The sequence below is a fragment of the Solea solea genome, chromosome 7 (genome assembly GCF_958295425.1).
Source record: "Solea solea chromosome 7, fSolSol10.1, whole genome shotgun sequence".
NCBI lineage: Eukaryota > Metazoa > Chordata > Actinopteri > Pleuronectiformes > Soleidae > Solea > Solea solea.
In genome coordinates, this window is record NC_081140.1 from 9067808 (window position 1) to 9080262 (window position 12455).

The 12455-nt window shown below is 38.9% G+C and overlaps 1 protein-coding gene across 3 annotated transcripts; it reads right to left on the minus strand.

The window, feature by feature from the left end:
• Positions 1-459: 459 nt before the first annotated feature.
• On the minus strand, positions 460-12241 carry LOC131463091 (von Willebrand factor A domain-containing protein 5A-like). 3 transcript variants are annotated; one of them, XM_058634768.1, is made up of 20 exons: positions 12223-12241; positions 11430-11488; positions 10412-10456; positions 10054-10256; positions 9730-9952; positions 8101-8267; positions 7874-7988; positions 7611-7786; positions 7430-7518; positions 7148-7292; positions 6684-6763; positions 6062-6176; positions 5817-5975; positions 5299-5402; positions 4780-5000; positions 4586-4660; positions 4157-4222; positions 3717-3886; positions 1550-1673; positions 460-1448 (listed from the first exon to the last, which is right to left on the minus strand). In XM_058634768.1, exons 3-20 carry the CDS (start codon positions 10449-10451, stop codon positions 1369-1371), a joined length of 2352 nt encoding a protein of 783 aa, XP_058490751.1. In that variant the 5' UTR covers positions 10452-10456; positions 11430-11488; positions 12223-12241; the 3' UTR covers positions 460-1368. The 3 variants fall into 3 exon arrangements, with proteins under 3 accessions (XP_058490751.1, XP_058490752.1, XP_058490754.1); XM_058634769.1 differs by lacking the exons at positions 11430-11488; positions 12223-12241 and adding an exon at positions 11011-11033; XM_058634771.1 differs by lacking the exons at positions 4157-4222; positions 12223-12241 and having other exon boundaries at positions 11430-11563.
• Between the last annotated feature and the right edge of the window lie 214 nt (positions 12242-12455).

Consider the following 12455-nt stretch of genomic DNA (forward strand, 5'->3'; position numbering starts at 1 on the left):
AATATGGAACAATAAAATAACATATGTATGATGCAAAATTAATCTATTCATTTAAAAATAAAAACATATAGAAATGACTCGTTACAACTTGATATTGTTTGGAGGGCCACATGAAATCGATTGGAGGGCCACATGGCTGCAACTTTGAGACCCCTGCCTTATGGCACCAGGCCTAATTGGTCTCCACTACTTGATACACAACAAGGCAAATGCTTAATGTTATGGAACAAAGATCCAACTTTAATGTTTTTGAACAGCCATTTTTAATGAAAAGCAACATTAAATACATAAAACTGAAGAACATGTCATCTTGTCACATGGCTGGACTTAACTGGGTACAGTATAGTGCAAATACACCAAGGCACATAAAATGTATATACTGCAGAGATTAAAATGCAATGTTATGGTTGTAAAATGGAATAAATGTACCAGTGACCATATACAAATACACAAACTTCTACCTGTTGTTATGTCAAAGAACCATCTATATTGGACCAAGCAAGCCTGGCCTGTAACATACACGTGTACAGGGTGGTGTAGGAGCCATAAATATAGGCTTTCCATATTTTATTAATTTCTTATGCTTTAATTGGTGTGCACTTGGGATTGGCACATAGGTGATGGGTGTGACATTATCAGGAGTATGTGTCGATACATGATTGCTCTCACCAGTTCACCGCTTGCTGTTGTAGCTTTTGTTGACCGCATCAATGTGTCTTTATGTTTCCATGTGTTATTCCCCTCTTTGTTAGTATGAGCATTCAAATATGCAGCGAGTATAATAAAGGAGCACATTTGCAAAACTGAAAATTAAAGCAATCCTTACCTTTCTGGCATGTCTCACAGCACTTCGTAAAAATTTGAACATGAACAACTCTGCCTACCTCAACATTTGAGTGTGCCATATGCTTATTAGGTGCAATTTAAGATTACAAAAGAAAATGGTAAAAATGCCAGAAAGGTAAGGATTTCTTTAATTATTTTGTATGACCTGCACCCATGGACTACTGTCGAGAATGATCAAAAGGGATGTTTTTCAAGCAAGGAAACCTTTTATGCAGACAACCAATATAAAATTTCTAGGACTGTGTTAGGTCAGTTTCGTCTGATCTGATACAGTTACAACATTGACATATGATCCAGTGACCTATGAAGCATCTACATTACATTACATGTCATTCAGCAGACGCTTTTATCCAAAGCGACTTACAATGGAATTGAGTACAATCAGCCAGGGGTGGAGTCGAACTTGCGACCATTGCGACCATAATGTCTTTTGCACACCATCTACGTACCATATATGTTTAAAGTAGATACTGCATGTGTCTAATGAACCTGTGCCGAAAATAAGCCCATTTATTAAAATGCTCAGAGGCCCATGGCATCTTTCTGCACACTGTAACCCAACAGTGTGTTTCCAGCTTCCACACAATCTGCCACACATGGTGCTGGAATAAAAAAAACACACACCAAAAACAAGTCATTTTTAAAACATAATACACTGTTTGAACTGAAGTTAAACAACAGATCGCCACTTGATGATTATTACCATTCTGAGCATGGAGCCATGATATGGCCTTCATTGCCAGAAGCTCCCACTCTTCCTTAGCTTCCATCTTGAAGCCATGAAGCCAGATCAGAGCCAAAATGGTCGCCCATACTTCCTGGTTTACCTAAAACACACAAAGTCCAACACAAAGAATATACAGATATTCAGATTTTGCGTTATTTTGTAAGATATAACAAAATAATTATACATTACTGATGCTTGTGGGTTTTTTTCTAGCTCAAATAAGGACCCAGCAGCGGAAATACTGATTTCTCTTACTGTAAGTTATGCTAGCAAGTTTTGGTATAAGACACACGACTATTCTTTATGTTATATACTGTATGTAGTGCAAATATGTAGTCAAATCTGTATTATGAGTATGTGGCATTCAGGGGTGGAAAGTAACGAGTTACATTTACTCTCGTTACTGTAACTGAGTAGTTTTTTGTGTACTTGTACTTTTTTGAGTAATTTTTAAAATCAGTAATTTTACTTTTACTTAAGTACATATTGTTGGAAGTAATTTACTTCGCTACATTTGAAATAGCTTCCGTTACAAAGTAAAAAAAAAAACGTGTCTGCGTGCCAGCAAGTGTCTATCTGATTGGCTCTGGACAACTGCAGCGTCAGAAGGTCAGGAACGTCGAGACGTTGGTGCCACAGAGGAGCTAGCTAAAAGATGATGGAGACGGATGGAGACGAGTGTATCGATGGAGAAGGGTCGAATTTGGAACATAGAGACACGCACGGAGAAGGTGAGGCCAATCCTTGGCCATACTTAAAGGACTTCTTTGAGTTCAAGTCCGGGAATAACAACAATTTCATCATGCGATGTAAACTTTGTATGCCGAAAGAGACGCAGCTATCCACCTACAAAAACTCTGCTTCCAACCTGCACAAGCATGTACAGGTAAGATAACCTCACATGAAGCTAAATAACGCTACATGCAATTAATCATGGATCCGTGAAAAGACACAGAGCCGACGACTTTCACTTCAACTGAGTTTTGTTAACATTTATTTTCATATGTGGGATAATCTTGTTCTGCTTTTATGTCTTGATGAGCTAAAGACAGTTTCCTGTTGATTTTATGTTCTTATACAGCGAGATGTGAATGAAAGCTCAGGCATGAATCAAGTCATGATTATTTTGTAAAATTTGGATTTATTTGTGCAGTTCTTGATACATGTGTATCTCTGTACACCTGAATATGCGACAGGTGCGTCGGTGCAACTTGAAAACGATACTATTTCTGATTATTATTTCTGACTCACCTGATGGTGCCGAGTCCTGAAAACCAGCTCCTGTTTAAACTAAATAGCAAGTTCATTGAATAATTAAAGAGGAACTGTAATCTGGATCTATCTGTGATCTACTGTATGTGTTTGCTTTAATAAAAAAGTGAGTTTGAGCTTTGTGTATGTTTTTGTACTCCCCCCCCCCCACACACTCACCCAAAAGAAGTAATTTTTACTCTGAGTACATTTTAAATGAGGTACTTTTTACTTTTACTTGAGTAGATTTTTACACCAGTACTTTTACTTTTACTTAAGTAAAATTTCATCAAGGTAACAGTACTTTTACTTGAGTAGATTTTTTTGGTACTCTTTCCACCCCTGGTGGCATTAATGTAAACCAGTGTTTCTCAAACCTGGTGCTGGGGACACACTGTCCTGCATGTTTTCAAACCTCCTTTCCAACACATCTGATTTAAATGGTCAGCGTCAGAATCAGCAACCACTGCAAAAGCCTGACAACAACCCACTCATTTGAATCAGGTCTGTTGGAGCAACATTAAGAACATACCAGGCAGTGGTCCCCAGGACAAGGATTGGGAGACCCATGTGTTGAAATCTGTTTTTCAAATAAATCATTTTCTTAGTAGCATCATGGAACTTATTTAAAACAGATTCAACATTCAACAAGGAAATTTGAATTACAAATGGAGTTTGGTGTGTTTCTTACAGCAACAGGAATAAATATTCTGTGGCTTGCACTGCTCAATAGATTGATAATAAGTTTTGTTTTCTGTATATAAACAATACTACAGCTCAAGTCAGAGCTCTGCAGATTCAACTATCAATTGTGGCTGCAGGGGGTGCTGTTGCTTACTTAAACTGACATATCATTGCTTTAATTTGGGTCAGTATTTTATCATGGACTCACAGCTGAAGGTTTTGTGTTCTCCACCTCCTCGCTAGTCTTTCCCAGTGCAGCAGCCAGAGCTGGATCAAGCAGCCAGCAGCCAGACGCCTTCTGGAGGGAAACCAACTCCAGGAAAGGGTCTGTGGAAATCTGCTTGGGTGTAATGTCTTCAACAACTCCACAAACTAAGTCTGTGCAAAAACAAAAAGAGCAAAGATAAGTGAACATGGTTCAACTCAAACTGGTACAGTTATAGTAGACTGACCAGTTGAGCAGCTATCTATGTGAGCCACTTAAATAGTCAAATCACCTCACTATTTACATACAGATATACAGTAGCTTATGCACAGTTTTCCACATTACACCTAAACCATAATTAAACACATTAACCTATTATTAGTGCAAACTGTTAGTAGTTTATGAAACAAATCAGTGGGTGTTAAACATATAAAATCAGATACCTTCATAACATGCATTCATGTCCCCGATATCACAGTCTTCTTGCATATCAAATGAAGCACAGGCTCCTGATTTAGAAAAGATATATTGTTAGAATGGCAAAATCATACTTTAGATTCCTAATAGAGAAACAGTTCAGTCCAATGTTTGTGAGCTGGTGGTGGTTAACTTGCTCATATTGTCAGCTTCAGGACCTAAATGTTCATCAGCATTCAGTAAATTAACAGTCTTGATTCAAAGTCAAAACTTCTTTATTAGCTACAGAATTGTAAATTAAGAAATCTTAATACATTAAAAAGAATAATTTCTGGGATTGGATCCAGCCCTGCGCGATCCTTGTGTGGAGGATAAAGCGGTAGACAATCTTCGAGATCCAGTGAGTAAGATTTAGTATTACTCTCAAATGTTTTTGGGCTGAACCTGTTACTCACCGTAAGCTGCTACACAAGGCATCATTTGGGGAGCAGGCATATAACCGGACTGCAAACAAGACATCATCATGAAAGCTAAAAGAAAATAAAGAAGACATGGCACGCTTAATAAAAAAGAAAAGAAAAATCACCTTGTTTTAACCAGTCTATGGCACATGAGTTGTATTGTTGATGGGAGTAACAATTTTACTCACAAGGTGCTGGAACATTTCTGCGCGTCAGAGGCCCTTCAATCGGCTCGTTGTTGCCTTTGTTCACAGCTATGAAGGCAGTGAAGGAGCTGCTCACTCCTGACTGGACACTGAGATCCACCACCTTCTTCTTCACACCCTCATCAAGTTCTCCTTCGTTGTCCCTCTCTTCCCCTTCCAGGGAACGAATCCGAGTCTGAGCACCCAGCCTGTGGACTGTTAATCTGCACACACAAGTCAGTGGACACAAGAAGAGCTGATATTTCTGTGAACCCAAAATACAAATCTACAGCTGGTCAATCATGTTTAAAGGATTGCAGGCAGGCCAAGATGGATGTTATTACCGGGCCAAAATGACTGAGGTATTCTAATGTTTTCTGTTATTCAAGTTGTTTTCTTTCCTTTAGTTTACACTGTTAAAAAAAACTCAAAGTGCTGCAGACTGACCTCACACAGCCTAAATAAACACATAATTATGAAGTCAGTTTCTGATTAAAAACAACTACTCAACAGCTGTTTTACCCCGTGTCCTGTGCAGGTTTGAGGCTGAAATGCAGCTGGTTCTGAGAAGGATGACCTGCCAAATTGTACTTCACCATCACACTGCCCTCTGCTGCCTCTAAGGTCTGAGGAAGAGTTACATGTTACAGAGTTACATGGTGTTACAAAACAAAACTTTTTTAAAACCTGAAAATGTACAAAAGAAAAACGATTTCATATGGAATGCTCTAACATCTTAGATAGCACTTTGATATAGGTGGAATATTCAATAGAGTGTGGAGGTATTTTAATTTGTAATGCTTTTAATATGTTAAATGACGTATTCTATGGTAAGTACTAGTGTGTCATGCCGACCAGATAAAGAGTTTGTTTTATTGCTTTCTTGAATGGAAAATATGGAATGGAAAAAAAAAATACAATCTGCATGTGCATATATGCATATATGCATTATATTCTACATTCAACACTTCTGTGTTTGTCACACCAGGACACAAATCTAACCAGAGACATGCTCTTCTATGAACTGGCGTTGCTCCTACCTCTCCAGTAAGCTGGGCATAAATGAGTGACCTTTGACCCTGGAAAATTGTAGTGATTGGTGGAGAGAGATCAGTGACAGACACTCCCTTGGGCAAAGCCCATGTGACCGAGATGTCCTCCACTGCTGGCTGCAGAGCAAATCGCAGCGACTGCATCACCTAATTAGAATCATAACATCTGTCAAAACTTAAACATGGGGGTTACATTTTTATTAAAACTTTTCCATCTGTGCTTTTTGTCTTACTTTAGGTTGCATCCTGTCAGTCCCTGTGATGAACTGAGCATGACCTCCTCCTTCCTTGGCCAACCCATTGATAAGAGCAGAGCTGGCTCCTTCCCCAATCCCAAAAGAGAAACACCTGCAATACAGTATAGTTGTGTGTTTAACGCAGACAGCACTGGTGCATGGGTCAAACTGGCCATCATCAAACTGTAGTAGAACTACAGAAATAATCAAGCAACAAGGTTAGCCTGTGATTCACGAAAAGATCGTATCTCACCACCTCAGTGTAGGAATTATCAGACATACAGTACAGTAGATAGATGTGGTTGATAAAAACAATTGTCACTTAGAGAAAGAGAGTTTTATTATTATTATTTTAATGATACTTAAGATCAATGAGAGCCAGTCATGTTTATCCATCTTTCAGTCCAGGCTTTACAAAATACACTGATTATATCACTTTCTTTTTTTTATTCTATAGCTAGATAAACCATGATGATGAAAAGAAAGAGAAAAAGTTTGGAATTGATATTTGATTCTTGACTCCACTTATACTATAAAATACCAATCCAATCTTTGGGTGGAAATTACCCTACACATTTCAATAATGAGGGCAAATGTGAGAATATGTGCCTGGTTTTACCTGTGGGAGCCTGAATTCTTCTTCACCAGATCAAGAACTTCTTTTGTGTTGAACACTTCACCGTCAGTGAAGACAAAAAGCTACAGCGAGGACAGTTTACACAGAGGTCACACACCCAGACATCGATCACATGAACTAAAAATAGCCTATAAAATATGAACAACAACATAGGTGCAGTAAGTTTGAGTTTCAAGGTTGTTCTTGCAGGAGCAATAGGAAAATATCAATCAAGGCATTTTTGACAGATTAAATAATGTACTGTTTGTTAAATAATCCACTGTTTGTTCCAACTAATCTACTGTGGCTCTAGTCCATTGTTTGCTCTGAAAAGGCCAGATGTCAAGCACTTCATCAATTAAACACCTTGCAACAAAAGCAGGAAAGCTCTCAGCACACCAAGGCAGCAGTCATTAATGTGTTGTGTGTTTAAAAAAAAAAAGAAAAAAAGATTGTGAGTGTGTTACTTGTCTAGGTTGCTTAGGAATGCAGGGTTGGCTGTAAATGTGTTTGAGGGACTCAAGGATCTCTGTTCCTCCCAGATCAGCATTCATCTCCTTAACTTTCTTCAACGCTTCCTCCAAGGTTGTCTCACTGTACTCCACACTCTTACTGCCATAAGAAACATACATGATATACTTTATTATGTCCACACTGCGCTGATTTGGTCAAATGTTTATTCCTACAAATTTAGTTGGACAAAAAAAAAAAAACAATTGTGGACAGAGTCTCTCACAGGGGTCACTTACGGGAAGATGTGTTCATAGCTGGAGCCAAAGCTGTAGATGTTGAAGTAACAGCCCATTGGTAAGCTCTTCAACAGGAGCAATAGAGTATCCTGAAGGAAGGAGATGAACGATATACTGAGGATAATAGTGTGACAGAGCAACACAATGATGATCATGATTAAGTCAACCCTTTGCTGACTACCCTTGCACTGCCAATCCGTGTTTCTTGATGCACGGTGTTATTGATGGAACAATCCATACTTCCAGACCGATCAAGTAAGAACACAAACTCTCCACATGAGGCAAGTGAAGAAGTCACAGACTGGGGGAACTCGGGGTACAGGCTCAGCATCACTACTGGATCACCCATCAGAGTCCCTGAGACACATACCATAAATACAAATGTAACTTAAAAGGGAAACATTTTTTCAATACAGAGTAACAGCCTCACCGATTTGCACTCACCAGGTTCTGCAGACGCCTGTCCTGCCTCCACCACAGCAGTGGGCTGGTGAGCATCTTTGTAATAAATCAGCAGCTCAACATCTCTGTCAAACTTGTGTCCTTCAGCCAACTTGACCTGCAGATCACACAGCACACTCACTCACATCAGCAAAGTGCCACACAAGTGTTTGTTCTTAGTGTTGAGGAACAACCACACACATCAGCAGACACATTAGCACTTGACCTACAGTGGCCTGGGTCTGCTCTGGGTTCAGGTACTGCAGAGGGTCCAGGGAACAGCTGGACTCTACTTTACAGATTGGACGAGGAGAGGACACTCGGGCAGAGAGAGACAGACTGTAGGGCACCAGAGAGGCTGGAACAGAGGTCACCTGGACGCTGGCACCGTCACTGCCTGTAACAATATGACACCACAGATAAAACTCAACCAGTGCCCCTAATATACAGTAAAAAAAAAGAAAGAAAGAAAAGAGGATAGTATCACATGCTCTTCATCAATTGCCTCCTTGTTCAACGTCTCTCAAAATAACTCAACAAACTTTGATTGTTTTGAAGCGGTGACATAATGACGCCTCACACTGTCCCTAAAGGTGAATTCAAGTCACCTTGTGAAGGACGATGAATTTGTTCTCATGAGTTCTCAGTCATTTTCCAGATCTCATGAACATGGGTGCAAGCACATCATTAAATGTTCTTCAGCAGGAGCTTTGCTTTCAGGCTTTATAATCAGCTTTAAGGGAGCTGTATTGTCTGAGGCAATGTACACTGTACAGTAAGTTGTTGAACTGGTCTTTGGTCCCTTTCTCATGAATGTGGCTTTGAACAGTGGTTCTCAAAGTTTTATACCATGTATCTTCTGAAAAAAATGTTCTGACCAATGCTAAAATACAGTGGTGTAAATAGGCCTACCAATTTTTGGCTATGGACATTTCACAGTTGATCGTTGTATCGTTCCGCCACACCCTGTAGAGAACCAGACCTCTTAGGTCCCAGGAAGTGATATTGTTTTGTTTTGGTGCACAAAATAATTTTTTTGTGGGAACATATTAAATACTTTCAATTGCTGCTGATTGCTGATAAGAACCTCTTGTGTAAGAGCAAGAACATATTTGTAGCATGTTCCTGGGAAAAATAAAACCTGATGAAATGGTTTGTTTCCATTTCAGGTGTATTATGCTGGGAGTATCTGATTGTAAATGTGCACACAAGATCCAACTTGTACGCAAAACATCTTGTGCATATATGAAAATAAAACACTTCCTGGTACTAAAAATTTGAAGTCTATAAGTACAGACGAGGGCACCATTTGAACATAAGCAACGTGTTTACTGTTAATACTGTGATGGTGACAACTAATAAATTAACATATGGCTGCTGGGAAGTGTAAAAACCAGTCTGTAATGCAAACTGATGACGTCCCTTAAACAAAAATGGATGTTAAAAAGGGGAACAGCAGGCAGAAAAAAACACAAACCACCATCAGCCTGTACAGCCAGCTCAGTCACATACTCGAGAGTATAGTATAGTACATAGTATATCTAATTTGCTACCACAGATTTTGACTTGTTGATGTTGCAATAAGAGAAGACGTCTTTCAAACAAACACTCTACACTATACAATTATGTGCCAATCAGTGAAGGAGATGCATCCAATAGATTTCAAGACATTTTTACTAATAGTCAAACCAACTGTCTGAATATCATCTCTTCAATATATTAGTAAAAATACTTACAGTCAAAATAAATATTCCATTTCATGCAGCAAAAGCTAAAAAATCAGACATAGAATCTGCATATAAAAAGTTTTTGTATTGACAGGTGTAATGTGGTGATTGACTGTTGGCTGGGTTTCCTACCCTGAGGCTGATAGCGAGGGTTGAGCACAGCAGGCAGACAAAACCTCAGCCCATCATCGGCCTGCACAGCCAGCTCAGTGACATACTCCAGCCTGATGGAGGCGCTCTCTCCTGGAGGCAGACTGCCCACACTCAGAGTGAATATATCTGGACTCTGCTCACTCTCCTCCAATAAAAAGGCTTGCTGACCAGAGCTCAGAGCATCATCATACTCCTCACGAGCCTGAAGTACAGATGACACACACACAAACACTTGTGAGCAACATTCCCTATATTTACTCTAAGATCCATTCTAATGAATTGAAACTTCACTGTCCAGCTCACCTGCTGTTTCTCCTTCACCTCGGCTACGATCTGCGTCTGTCCAATCTTGGCACTGAAATGACAGACAGCAGCGTCTCCGGGTAGAGGAAAGACAAAAACAGCCTCGATTGGTTTGTCCTCCTTGTTCTCGTAGTTCAGAGTGGAGACCACTGTAGCCACATGGTCCCTCACCTCCACCTCCACCTCGATGCTCTTCAGAGGAACTGACCAAGAAGCATAAAGAAATACAGCGACAACGTCACAGAAAAAGTATTGTGTTCTTCACCATAAAGAATATAAAACCGTTTAAAGCAGGATCACATTATCACAATAGACAAAAAAAATAAGAAAGCCGAGAGCTTTTCTCACGGTTCTGTACCTGGTTCCTTCTGGGCAGTCAGTAGACCACAGCAGTCCATTGTACCTGTGCAGCAAATTACAATTAATGACATGAAACAGGAAAAGTATACAACACCTGGATGACATTATTGGTGATACTGTTCTACTATTATCTACTAATCTGCCGTATCAATTATACTGCAAACTGTTACTGTGTAACAGCTAAGAGAATGATATACGGTACTTAACAAACTGGAAGGACGGGGATCAACTATTATTGGAAATATTCATTTCATTCTTTTAGGATGAAATGAATAACAAGGAAAAACACCTGTATGAGGCTGAAGTGCAGTATGTCCCCCACTTGAGAAGGAAACTGTTTAATGACAGACACACAGCTTTCTTGTCTTTACTCTTGTCTTTTAATTTGAATGCTGTTGTAGTAAGTGGAAGGCAGACAGTGTGTTTCACAGGAATCAAGAAAAAAACAAAACATGCTGCCTTTCTGGTCTTTGTTGATGTTTGTCCTACTCTTTGTTACCCAGAGCAAAGAAATTAAGAAAATACTCATCATTTAACAAGCTTAAACAATCAGTAATCTATCAATTGATATTAATCAACACTGAAAATAAGGCATACCTTTGTCAGAGATCTGCACTCGTGTCTCTAATTCCTTGATTAGTTTTTGTTCTTGTTTGATAGATTAGACCACAGTGGGAATTGATTTAATTAAAAGCTCACTGACGGGACAAAAAAAAACTAATTTGGAGGCCAGCTGACTTTATTACTACGACATTATACGTACAACCAGTGTGACACTACGCAGTGATTATTATTGCATCCGTTTCTAATGTCTCGTTACATCTTCCCCCTTATTTACATCTTCCTGAAAACCTAAATATCAGGACTGACATTGACCACATGTCTGTGCTCTAACAACAGTAAACTCACGATATTCACTCTACTTTGTCTAAAATGGTAGATGTGAGCAAACTGTTTTGTATTCGCTTCTTCTTATTTCACGAAAAAAAAGTGATACATGCCCATGAACAGCTTACCTGTGACGTGTGGATAGTTTGGAGTGTGGGACAGTGAGAATGTCAGACCAGAGTCCTCTCTGTGTGCGTTCGAAAGAGGTTATTTAAGTTATTTGTTAAAAATGAAAGTGCCAGTCACGCCTCACGGCTGGAGCCTCGAGTTTATCAACATTCTAACATTGCCACCTAGTGGTGGGGTGTCCAAACTTGTGCCAGACAATGGTCCCTTCAGACATTTTTTACATACAAATGTGCTGTTTTATAACAATTTCATTGTCTAAATTATCATTTAAAGTTTTTAAGAGTAACATAAAGTAATATTTATACACAGGCAGAGGTGGAGAGATTACTGAAATATTATACTCAAGTAACAGTACCACTGTTTTGATAAAAACAAGTAAAGTACAAGTAAAAGTTCTTTAATAAATATGTACTCAAGTTAAAGTAAAAAAGTGGCTTTTAGTCAGAGTAAAAGTTACTTAGTTTTACTTTTTGAACACTTTTTGTGTTGCAAAGGACAGGGGGCATAAATCTCGCCTCATCTCTCATATCTAATTGATTTTATTCATAGGAAAACATTTACAAATGAAAGTGCTGACAAAATAAAGTATGAAAACACATAATGTTGTATCAGTCAAAATGGGTCAAAGGTCACCTGTCCTCATCATTCACTGCCAAAGTTTCCGGGGGTTTTTTGTTTTGTTTTTTTAATTTGGGCCCGTGAAATTATAATTTTTAAAGATTTCTTACACAGAAAAACCTAGTCAATTACAGTATTTTACTGCCACTTTAATACAATTTCCATCTGTCTTACCTGCTTTTCCTCTGCAGTTTTTCCAGTAGAACAGCACATACAGGCTTGTAGTCACGTGTATCTTAGCCAATAATGTGCCGTACTCGATAATTATTACACGACATATGAAGCTAAAAGAGAGGGAGTAAAATACAAATGACCTTATAACTCGCCCTTCTGGTTCTCTGTTTTCAAAATGCAAATTTGTTCAATGATTACAGGCCAGGTAACTTGATTTTTTCTTTTATGAATGT

What these genes read in the sequence shown, in the direction of transcription:
- LOC131463091 (XM_058634768.1), bottom strand. Translation starts at nt 10,451, where the DNA reads ATGGACTGCTGTGGTCTACTGACTGCCCAGAAGGAACCAG. An exon ending in AAACCTGCACAGGACACGGG is followed by an intron (nt 5,001 to 5,298) that starts GTAAAACAGCTG and finishes TTGTGTGTGCAG; the next exon opens with ATTAACAGTCCACAGGCTGG. An exon ending in CATGAATGCATGTTATGAAG is followed by an intron (nt 3,887 to 4,156) that starts GTATCTGATTTT and finishes GTTTTTGCACAG; the next exon opens with ACTTAGTTTGTGGAGTTGTT.